This window comes from Phacochoerus africanus, chromosome 6 (genome assembly GCF_016906955.1).
Source record: "Phacochoerus africanus isolate WHEZ1 chromosome 6, ROS_Pafr_v1, whole genome shotgun sequence".
In the NCBI taxonomy this organism is placed as follows: domain Eukaryota; kingdom Metazoa; phylum Chordata; class Mammalia; order Artiodactyla; family Suidae; genus Phacochoerus; species Phacochoerus africanus.
In genome coordinates this window covers 25,531,175-25,543,497 of record NC_062549.1, presented here as the reverse complement: position 1 = coordinate 25,543,497, position 12,323 = coordinate 25,531,175, and the positions used below count along the sequence as shown (strand labels likewise).

General features: G+C 34.0%; 1 protein-coding gene across 2 annotated transcripts in view; it reads right to left on the bottom strand.

Annotated features, from left to right (window-relative positions):
* The window catches only part of CSMD3 (CUB and Sushi multiple domains 3), a 1,203,192-nt gene that overhangs the window by 261,556 nt on the left and 929,313 nt on the right, over window positions 1-12,323 (bottom strand). For both annotated transcript variants that reach the window (XM_047783389.1, XM_047783390.1), the window contains one exon: window positions 2,154-2,348. In XM_047783389.1, the coding sequence (XP_047639345.1) occupies window positions 2,154-2,348 (195 nt within the window). The remainder of the gene's footprint in view (window positions 1-2,153; window positions 2,349-12,323) is intronic.

Genomic DNA, 12,323 nt, shown 5'->3' with positions numbered 1-12,323 from the left:
TACTAGTAAAATCAGTTTACTTAATTACAGTACCCATATCCAAGAATGTGAAATTAGGAGTTCCCATCGTGGCACAGCAGAAATGAATCCGACTAGAAACCATGTTGTTGTGGGTTCAATTCCTGGCCTCGCTCAGTGGGTTAAGGATCCAGCATTGCTGTGAGTTGTGGTGTAGCTGTGGTGTAGGTCGCAGACGACGACTTGGATCTGGCATTGCTGTGGCTGTGGCATAGACCGGCAGCTGTACCTCCGATTAGGCCCCTAGACTGGGAACCTCTATGTGCCACTGGTGTGGCCCTAAAAAGACAAAAAAAAAAAAAAAAGAAAAAAAAAGTGAAGTTAAAATTCCGGAGTTCCCGTCGTGGCGCAGTGGTTAACGACTCCGACTAGGAACCATGAGGTTGCGGATTCCATCCCTGGCCTTGCTCAGCATGTTAAGGATCCGGCATTGCCGTGATCTGTGGTGTAGGTCACAGACGCAGCTCGGATCCCGCTTTGCTGTGGCTCTGGCGTAGGCTGGAGCTGCAGCTCTGATTAGACCCCTAGCCTGGGAACTCCATATGCCTCGGGAGCGGCCCTAGAAAAGGCAAAAAGACAAAAAAAACAAAACAAACAAACAAACAAACAAAAAATTCCCATGCTCTCCAATAGAGCTGTATGTAATTTTCTTTGAGAAAATCTTGTTTTTCATTAAAATAATTTTTAAACCACTCTGTGTTCGACCTCTGTTTAACACTCAGACTTGGGTTTTTAGAAAAGCCACAAGTCACCAGCTCTAAGATATGATGAATTGGCCCTTATTTTAGCAAATCCTCCAGTTATTTATCCAGAAATATATATCTATGAATTTCTGAACTGTCATCATTAAAATCTGCTTCATTGTTAACTGGGGACTCCTACAGTTTCCCCTCTTTTATCCACTAGATCATCTCCTCAAAACCATTCTGCAAGAGCTATTCATTTACTGTGGCTAACTACTTAAACCCAATACCCCAAGTGAAAATAATATTTTATTTTCAGGTTCCTCTTCACTAACTGCCTTAATCTAAAAAAATAAATAAATAAGTAAACAAATAAGTCTCTTCTCCTTGTATATATTTTTCCTAAGACTTTTTCAAAGATCAGTGATCTCCTGGCTATAACCATTGTCAGATCCTTTGGCATAGTGAATCTGATGCACTGGTCTTGTACTAACTAGCTGGAGCAGATCTGGCAACTTTTATCTTTGATATTATGTTACTTAAACTAATTTTAGGTATTTCTCCGTCTTTCTATGCTCTTGCATCTTCCTCATGCTCCTGGAGCTGCCTACATAGCCCCAACGTGGTAAATCCTGGGGGCACACAAAATGAAGAGAATGGGCAATATCCCTGCTCTCAGAGAGCTGGCCTATGATAACAGTCACACTGCTTTAGAGACAGATGGGAATATAAGCATTTTGCCAAAACCATTTCTTTACAGAATCCAATTAAAAAATCATTGATAAAATCTCTCTGTTGCCTGTATAATGCTTATAGATTATGTGTTAAGTGGTTGATTTTTTTAAAATACGGAAGTGGCTTTAAATATTTCTTGATTCCTTTCTAATTATAAAAACTCAGCCAACCAACAGTGCAGGAGGGTTCCCTTTTCTCAACACCCCCTCCAGCACTTGTTATTTGTGGACTTATTAATGAAGGCCATTCTGACTGGTGTGATTTGCGGCAACATGGGTGGAACTAGAGACTCTCATCCTGAGTGAAGTGTCAGAAAGAAAAAGACAAATATCACTTACATCTGGAAGCTAATATACTGCACAAATGAACCTTTCCACAGAAAAGAAAATCATGGACCTGGAGAATAGACTTGTGGTTGCCAAGGGCAGGGGAAGGGAGTGGGAGAGATTGGGAATTTGGGGTTAATAGATGCAGACTATTGCCTTTGGAATGGACTAGCAATGGGATCCTACTGTGTAGCACTGGGAACTACGTCTAGTCACATAGGATGGAGCATGACAATGTGAGAAAAAATACTGTATACATGTATGTGTAACTGGGTCACCATGCTGTGCAGTAGAAAATTGACAGAATGCTGTAAACCAGCTATAATGGAAAAAATAAAAATCATTATCTTAAAGAAGAAAAAAAAAACTCAGCCAAAAAATATATTCTTACCATGACAACTTGGTAGGGCTCTATTCCATCCAGGTCTTCCATCATCTCCCATGATACAGGTGAGGGTCGAATAACCTTGGAGAACATAACCAGCATCACAGTAGTAGGTGACTGTTGACCCTAATTTATAATCCATTCCAAGTCTGGTGCCATTCATTATATTGCCTGGATCAAAGCAGGACTCTCGAAGTTTTGCTGTAAAACAATGTTGATAAAAAATGAATTGTTTTAAAATATTGTTTTATGAAACTCTTCATATTTCTTTATTTCTACCTCTAAATAAACAGAAAGCACAGGCCAGCACCCCTTCTGCCTCCACGGGCTCAAAGTGCAAAGTAGCCCTTAACTATATCTGATGTTTTGCTAATTCATATTCATTAGTAATAGGACAAAATTCTTCATTGGCATTCTTATTAAAATTAGTATCTAATTGTATAAGTCAAACATAGGGTTTTGGAGTGTATTATAAATTATGATCTATAATCTATGCACAAGTAGTTTAAGTGAATTATATTGGAAAAGGACTTTAATATTTCTTTATTTAAAAATATCTTCCCCCAAATAATACACACTCCTTTTGAAACAGAGCGGGACCCCATGGTCTTTTCCCCAACCCCATATCCACCTGCCTTTTATATGTAGAAAAACTTTAGTCTAAAAATAAATTTAATTACAGAAGTGAGAAAATGCAGAAGCAAGGGAAAACAGTCAAACAAAACCAAATTAATACTAGTTTAGATATAAACTTTAGTTCACTCTCAAAGTTTATAAAATATTGTTTTATGTTAATGGGAAATAAGGAGGTAGGTATATCTCCGAATGTGACTCATGGAATCACTGGGATTTATGTCAACAATATCTTGGTGGTTGGCTATTACAGCAATTGTGTTGTTATAAAAATCTCATTAATTTCAACAGAAAAAAAATCTTTCTTCCATTCCTAAAAGTTTGTAGAGTTCAAAGTGCTTCAACCCTTATAGGAAATGATGAGAAATTTGTGCACCATGAAAATTACTTCATTAGATTTATCACAATTCAACTAAACAGGAAATGGTGGAAACAAATATCTGAATGATGTTAATACAATACCAGAGGAATAAAGAAGGTCCACTTCCTTCCTTTCTTCCTTCTCTCCAACAAATACGTAAAAACTCATTAGCCAACTAACACTACAAATACAGTAGTGAACAATGAGAAAATATTCTAGCCCTCATGACATTTACAGTCTACTAAGAAAATAATTACATAAATTAATACTTGTGATTGCTATGTGTGATGCATAAAGAGAAGCATCTAGGAAACTTCCTGAAGAATTGACATCTAAATGGAGCATTGAGGGATGATGGGCAGACTAAGTGAAAGGGAGATGAAGGATATGAAGAGGAGTTGTACTGGACCGTATAAGCTAGTCAACCAGATTAGTGAGTTTCACTCCAGGATTAAAGAAAGAAATAAAAAATCTCCCAAGAACATGTCACACTCGCATATACACACATAAATGCAGGAAATTTGTAGCTCATATGTTACATTCAGAATAAAATATAAAAATTTCTTCCCAGCCCAAAGAATTATATTTTTTCCCAGATAAAACATTCATACAGCACTATTTTAAAGAAAGAACCAGCAAATGAATACTAAATTTGGTCACTAAGAATGGGGCTTTAGTGTTACAGAGGTTGGTTTGTTCAAATTTTAGTAATAAAATGTCACATTGAGCATTTCCTTAACTAAGCAGGAAAACACAACATAATTTTTAGGCAGAACGGCAACCTAGATTATATAGAAATTGAGATAAATCCCTGGAGGGAAAAGGAAGAATTGAAATTTTTAGAAGAAGAATTAATCTCTTTGACAAGTCTAACTGTCTTAACATTCATCTTTCCAAAAAAATTGCTTTTTTTCTTCTTTAAAGTTTTCCCCAAATTTTTGGCGACATATCAGTAAATCTCTAAGGCAAACATCCTACTTTTGAAGAAAGGGAAATACAGTTGACAAATTTAAAATACTACCTCTGCTTTTATGCTGCTACCTCATTTTGAGAGGATTCATTTGTCTCATTATTATGTTTACGTTCTATTTTAAATCCTTGGTGAAGAGCTTTCTATGAATAAAACTGTCCTTGTTTATTTCCCTGTATGCTATAAAATTACACCTGGAAATTCTGAAAACATCTGAAGAACCCTTGTATTAAGGTCTAAGAGGTAGATGAAAAGATGATTTTAGTTTTTGAAAAAGAAAAGTATGACTTAGACAAGTTAATATTATTACTTTTTATGAATAATTAATTTTATTTGCTTTAATAGTAGTTTGCCTATGGAACAGATGCCAGCTAAAAGACTCCCTTACCTTATATTTTCCAAATAAACATATTAGAAGATAATCTGCTGGATGGTAGAAGTGAGCACAAGCAATAAAGCTTATATCACAGCAATGGAATTTTTTTATTTTTGTAAAACATTTATTTTTCATAATTTTTCCCACAGGAAATTAAAATATCATAAATGCTTAATGTAAAAAATTTGACATGAGAAAGCTAAAAAATGTTCCCTGAAGAAGATCCAATGGAAAAATTAAAGCTTCGCTATGCTTTTATATTCATCTTATTAATTAAGACCTGTGTTAACTTGCTGTACAGTAGAAAACTGACATAACACTGTAAACCAGATATAATGGAAAAAATAAAAATAATTATAAATGAAAAAAGACATCAGATGTTGACATTATAATAAGCATAATATCTATGGCTTTATAAAGTTTTAATCATACTTTGCATCAGGCATGACAATAACTAAAAAATATTTGTTCAATTAATACTTATTTCTTTTTATGGCTGTACCTGTGGCATACAGAAGTTCCCAGGCTAGGGATCGAATCAGAGCCACAGCTGCTGGCCTATGCCACAGCCACAGTAACGCCGGATCCAAGCCATGTCTGTGACATACACCACAGTTCCTGGCAACACCAGATCCTTAACCCACTGAGCGAGCCCAGGACTTGAACCCATATTCAAATGGATGCTAGGTGGATTCTTAACCTGCTGAGCCGTGACAGGAGCTCCTGTTCAATTCATACTTAATGTTTGCTTTATAAATACATATTTTTCTGGGCTAATAAGAACTCTATTTTATTGTTAAAGTTTAGTATTAAAATATCTTCAAAGTTTATTCTCATATATGGGTATAAACTTATCAATGAACAATTATTCTGAATAATGTTAGTCTGTGGATAATGAGTTCTATATTATTTTCGTTTTTGAGAAGTGGCCAGGGAATATAATATTCAACTACCTTTTATTTCCAGAATAGTGGACTGCGTAGATGGACATATACCTGCTAAGCGTGAGTTCAGCAAATAAGATCTAAACTCCTTTCAAGCTGTGCATGCATTGCAGACCCCTCATATGATCACAACAAGTCTCAACAAACTGTCTCAACTGGAAGACCCATAGTTCACATAGGGCCAGATCTCCCAGGATGCTTTTTGAAAATAAATTTAAACCAGGCATGTATTTCTTTTATTTTGGAAAACATTGCTGAAACAGGATTTAAACAATTCCCACAGAATATCTCAGGGTAAAGCTAAAATGTAACAGGGGCTGCTCTGTTGCAACCTTATATTTTTGTTTAAGGGAAAGATATATCTTACCTTAAATGATATGTTAGAAAGTAATTTATGATACTTTAAGGTTCTTGTAGCAGGTGGCTAACTTTTTCTATATAAACAATCATGTATATGTCTTTCTCAGTACATATTTGGTGTCATTAAATTCACATCCCTGTCAGCTAAAACACCAGCTGCCAAGAGGTCTCCTTCAATAGCAAAAACAGTATATTTTATCTCTCCTTCAGGTGAATCAGAATATTTTGTTAAAATACTACAAATATCACTACTGTAGGTCACATTTATTAAATATAATAGTTATAAATATTTGACATACTTATTAACATAATTTAAAATTGTCTTAATATGGACAATGTAATGAAAACATTGTTTTAAAATATTTATTAGACTGTCAATTTGTCAATATTATATCTCACTATAATTACACTAAGGTAAATGGAGACTAGCCTGATTAAAAGTCTTTTGGGGACATTGCTTTCAAATTAGCAAAATATCTCTCACCTTCAAATGTCTACTCCTTTGCTCCAATTTACTATTGTCAACAAAAATGGATCATATCCACTATTGTTTTATATAAACATAAAGTGGTATTCCTTCCAGAATCCATGTTAACAAGCTTGTGTTTTTTGTGGTATTTGACAACTGCGTTCATTCATTGTTCAAATACCGTGTTTGCACAACTGCTGTGTATTTGCAAACAAAAATAAGATTCAGCATCTGTCTTTAAGAGGGAGGTGAAGAGATAGTTATGAACACAAGCTATAGCAACTCTGCTCTGGTATGAGCTCTAATAGAGGTAGGTTCTGGACCTATGGCTTTTTAAGTAAAGACCTCCTAAGGCCATTATTTAGAGTGAGTTAGGACTTAAAAGCTTTACCTTTTTTTTTTTTTGTCTTTTTGCCTTTTCTAGGGCTGCTCCCGCGGCACATGGAGGTTCCCAGGCTAAGGGTCTAATCGGAGCTGTAGCCACAGGCCTATGCCAGAGCCACAGCAACGCCAGATCAGAACCGTGTCTGCAACCTACACGATAGCTCACGGCAACGCCAGATCCTTAACATGCTGAGCAAAGCCAGGGATTGAACCCGCAACCTCATGGTTCCTAGTCAGATTCGTTAGCCACTGAGCCACGATGGGAACTCCAAAAGCTTTACTTTTTGAGTGACAACAGAAATCCACATCCTTAAGTCACAGAATATGACATGAATTACAGATGACAGAGGAATAGTTTTCACTACCCAGGGCCTCCAGTTATATGCCAATTCATTTTGGAAGTGTATGTTTTATCTTGAAAATTCTGACATGTTTGTTTGTCTATGGTAGAAATAAATGTAAAGACCATTTTATCAGCTTTAAGAAACTAGGCAATAAAAGAAGTAACAGTTTTTGAAATAAGAATAGAATATAGGGAGGCTGATAATGAAAGACAGATCCTGGAGTGGGGATCCTGTGAAGTGGGGAATGGAATTTTCCTGTGGATGAGGATTTTGAGGACCAGTCCAGAAAATTAGGTTGGATTTGGGGAGTATGATAAATTCATTACTACCACTGTGAAAAAATAATATCTGGTGTATAAAAATAAGACCTCATAGAATTGTAAGTGGGTGCAGGTGTAATAGTTGAGGATGGTGAAGAGTAGTTGTAGAATCCAAGGAAAACAATTGCAGTTCATGGAATGCTTATATATTTCTCTCTAGTTGTACTCTCATATTTTTATTGCCTTTATTGTTATGATAAAGTAATTTATGCCATATTATGCAATTAATTTTAATAATCCAAATTTCAATTTTTTCATTTGTAAAATAGGGACAGCAATACTTATAATGCTTTTTAGTTAACATTTTATTGCATTTATAAGTGTGCCTGCTCATGGGAAGGACAGAGATACCATATTAAGAGAGCTAATCATTGCACTTATAATAAAGTACATAATAAGTAATTCATATTGTCTTTTTTTTTAATGTGTATTGATGGCCCTTTTCCTATAGCAGTGCAAGTCTTAACTTCTTGGATATAATGGGAATAGAAATTGACCAACCTGGGAAATAGGAAAGAACATATATTTAGCTGAGATATGGTAAATAGGTTTTATCGCAAGTGCTTAATTACCTGGATTTAATCATGGCTACCTAGAATGTTATGTAAAGGAAGAATTGTGAGGTCAAGTCCAGCTTCCATGAGGAAGAATACTATAAAAATTAGCACCATCTACCCTGAGTATGGTAGTGTTTGTGGCATTCTTCCTATATCTTTTACCCTAAGGGTCTCTGAAAATGTTTTATTAAATATAACTTCACAGTAGAACCTAGCTTTACTTAATTGCTTTTCTCTTTTTCTCCCTCTCTCTCTCTCCCTTCCCTTCTTCCTTCATTTATTTCTTTCTTCTTTTCTTTCACAGGCCTTATTTATAAACCTGTTACCTTTCAGATATAAGTAGATATTCCTAAAGAGCCAGTTCCCACATATAAAATGCAACATGAATGTGTCTCTAAGTTTTCTTAAATTCGATAATGCTATATTTTAGTATATGTGTAAGCATATAGAGGTGTAAATGAGAGTGCATATAGTAAATGAACAAGCAAATATAAACAATAAAATATCAGGTAGTGATATGACTTTGATAAAAGGAGAAAATGTTGATAGTAGCATAAAAAAGCAAAAGGAGTAGAAAGTACAAAATAAGATTGGGAAAGCAAACAAACATAAATCAACTTAATACACCCCCCAAAAATGATAAAAATACAATGTATATGAACCTGAAAATATGGTCCCATAATATAGAAAACAAAAATCATTAAAATTTAAAAAAAATAAAATAAAAAGAAAGAATAGATTTTCCCAACTATTTCAATAATTGCTAGATCAAGTAGATTTTTTTTAAATGGCAAGGATATACATATTTGAGAAATATAAATCGAGAGCTGAATTTAATGAGTCTATATAAAAACTATATCCATAAATTAAATGACATTCTTTTGGGGGCATGCATAAAAAGTGACCAATAAGAGGCCACATGATAAACAATAAGATATGTCAAGAATTGGAATCATACATATCTGACCATAGTGCAAGTAAATTAGAAATTCATATGTAAGTAAACATTGAAACTGATTATAAGATTTGGAAGCACTTTTTTTTTCTTTTTAGGGCTGCACAGGTGGCATATGGAGGTTTCCTAGGCTAGGGGTTGAATGGGAGCTGTAGCTGCTGGCCTATGCCAGAACCATAGCAATACCAGATCCAAGCCATGTCTGCAACCTACACTACAGTTCATGGAAATGCCAGATCTTAACCCACTGAGCAAGGCCAGGGATGGTATACACAACCTCATGGTTCTTAGTGGCATTCATTTCTGCTGAGTTACAACGGCAACTCCTGTAAGCACTTATAAGTAACTCTTAAACAGAGAAAAAAAAATCATAAGGCAGTTCAATTAGAACAAATTTAGAATTGCATAATAAGAAATTTCCGCACTTCTAAGTAACTCTTAAGTAGAGAAAAAAATAAGGCAAAAAAAAAAGATAAAACAAATAAAAAAATAAAATAAAAAAATCATAAGGCAGTTCAATTAGAACAAATTTAGAACTGCATAATAAGAAATTTTCATATATCAAAATGTTTGCAAAACAGCCATAGTAGTACTTGGAGGAAAGTTCATTGCCCCCAGAAAAAATACTAGCAGAAAAAAAACTGAAAAATTAATAAGCTAAGGATTTATTTAAATAAATTAGAAAAAAATCTGGAGAAAATAGAAGGGAAGAAATCATTTAGGTAAAAACAATATTAGCAAAAATACTAGGTAATGTTAATAAAAACATACAGCAACAGAAAAAGTAAAAGAACTACGTGAACATTTTTATGTCTAAACATTTGAAAACTTGGATGAAAATAACTAGTTTTTAGGAAAAGATTTTCAAAAATCTAAGATGAAATAGAAAACCTTAATAGATTTATAACAACTAATTTTCTACTTCCTCAAAATACCAAGTCCATAGTTTTACAGGAAAGTTCTACCAAATATTTGAGAAATGCATGAGCCCTACCTTGTACAAATTTTTATGTATTAGGAAATTAAGAATGTTCCCACAGTTAAGCAGTTGCACAATATTGGTCAAAACTAAACAAGGACAATATAAGGAAGAAAAAGTACAGACTAATCTCATGGCAGTATATCAATGATGACTTATTTTTAATAGATGGTAATAAACATATGGCAATATATTCCACAATTACAAAAATTTAATGAATTAGTATATTGTAATCAGAAAATATATTTTTAAAAAATGAACAAACTTGTTTTATCCTATGAATGTAAAGATGTTTTAATTTTCAAAATCGTAATATAATTTACAACATTAAGAGCTTCACAAAGGAAAATCATGTGATATTTTCAATAGCTGATGAAAACATAATTGATACAACTTAATACTTTTATGATTAAAAGAGTTTTAGTAAACCAGAAATAGAAGAGAACTTGCTATAACTGAAAAAGTATATCTCTAGGTAGAATATAATATTTTAGATAAGAGCATTCTTTGAGGCTACTCTAAATGAAATCTTAGCTCTGTCATACAACTTTGGGCAAAATATTTAACCTTGTTGTGCTAAAACATCTTTATTCATGGAAGTAAATGATTTTTATATGTAATACCTTTGAAATGTCCTTGAAAGCAATGAGTTAAAAAATGTTATTTCTTATTAATATCATACTTAAAGGTGAAATATTAGATGTATTCCATATAAACTAGCAATGACATGGGATGACAGCCATCACTGTTTCAGTTTGACATATCATTGAATTTCCTACCCAGAGTAGGGGGTGAAACTGTATGTACAGACTAGAAAGAAACTGAACTATCACTGACTAGACAAAAAATTTTTAAAAAAATCTACAAAAAAAATATGATAACTCATAAAAGGATGAAAGACTTAAACAAGTTCACTAGATACAAGGCATAACTGCAAAAATCTATGTGGTCTTATTATTAGCAGCAATAAGCAAAATATAATAATAAAAATATCACATATTTACAATGGAGATTACAAGACATTTACATCTGTTGGGGGACATATCCATGGCATGTGGAAATTTCTGGGCCAGGAATCAAACACATGCCATGGCAGTGACCTGAGCCACAGCAGTGACAATGCCAGATCCTTAACCCACTGAGCCACAAGGGAACTCCCAACATTTAGGATTTAGATAGACTTTTACTTAGAAATTATGAATCATTACTGAAGAAGAGCAAATAAGATATAAGTAAATTGAAAATATGCCATATTAATAAATGTGATAATTAAATATCATACATACTTCAATTTAACCCCAAATAATTTATAAATTCAGTACAGCCCTAATCAAATTGAATATGTAGAATAGGCAGAATACATTTAATTCTGAAATCAAAAAAGTTCAGGAGTTCCCATCGTGGTTCAGTGGTTAACGAATCCGACTAGGAACCATGAGGTTGCAGGTTCCATCCCTGCCCTTGCTCAGTAGGTTAACGATCTGGCATTGCCGTGAGCTGTGGTGTAGGTTGCAGACACGGCTTGGATCCTGAGTTGCTGTGACTCTGGTGTAGGCCAGCAGCTACAGCTCCGATTAGACCCCTAGCCTGGGAACCTCCATATGCTGTGGGAGCGGCCCAAGAAATGGCAAAAAGACAAAAAAAAAAAAAGAAAGAAAGAAAGAAAGAAAGAAAAAGTTCAAAACAATTATTAACCCCTCATATAGGAGCACCCAAATATATGCAACAAGTACTAACAGACAAAAAAGGGGAAATTGATGGTAATAAATAACAGTAGGAGATTTTAACACCTCACTCGCATCAGTGGACAGATTCTCTAGACTGAAGGTCAATAAGGCAACAGAGATCCTAAATGACACAATAGAAAAGTTAGATTTAATTGATATTTTCAGGACATTATATCCAAAAAAAATCAGAATATACATTCCTTTCAAGTGCACATGGAAAATTCTCAAGGATTGACCACATATGGGGCATAAAACTAACCCCAATCAATTTAAGAATATAGAAATGATTTCAAGCATCTTCTCTGACCACAATGGCATGAACCTAGAAATCAACCACAAGAAAAGAAATGAGAAAAAAACTGACTACATGGAAATTAAACAATATGTTACTAAATAACATGGGTCAATGAAAAAATCAAAAGGAAAATTTAAAAAATACCTCGAGACAAATGACAATGAAAACACAACCATTCAAAATCTATGGGATGCTGCAAAAGCAGTGCTTAGAGGCAATTTCATAGCTATAGTGTCACAGGCTTTCCTCAAAAAAAAAAAGAAAAGAAAAAGAAAAATCTCAAAGCAACAACTTAAAATACCACAAAAAGAATTAGAAAAAGAAGAAAAAGCAAAACCTAAAGTCACCAGAAGGAAGGAAATCATAAAGATCGGAGAACAAATCAATAAAAGGAGATTCAAAAACATGAACAAATTAATAAAACCAAGAGCTGATGCTTTGAACTGGTAAAAAAAAAAAATCAGAAACCTCTGCCCAGACTCACCAAGAGAGAAAGAACTCA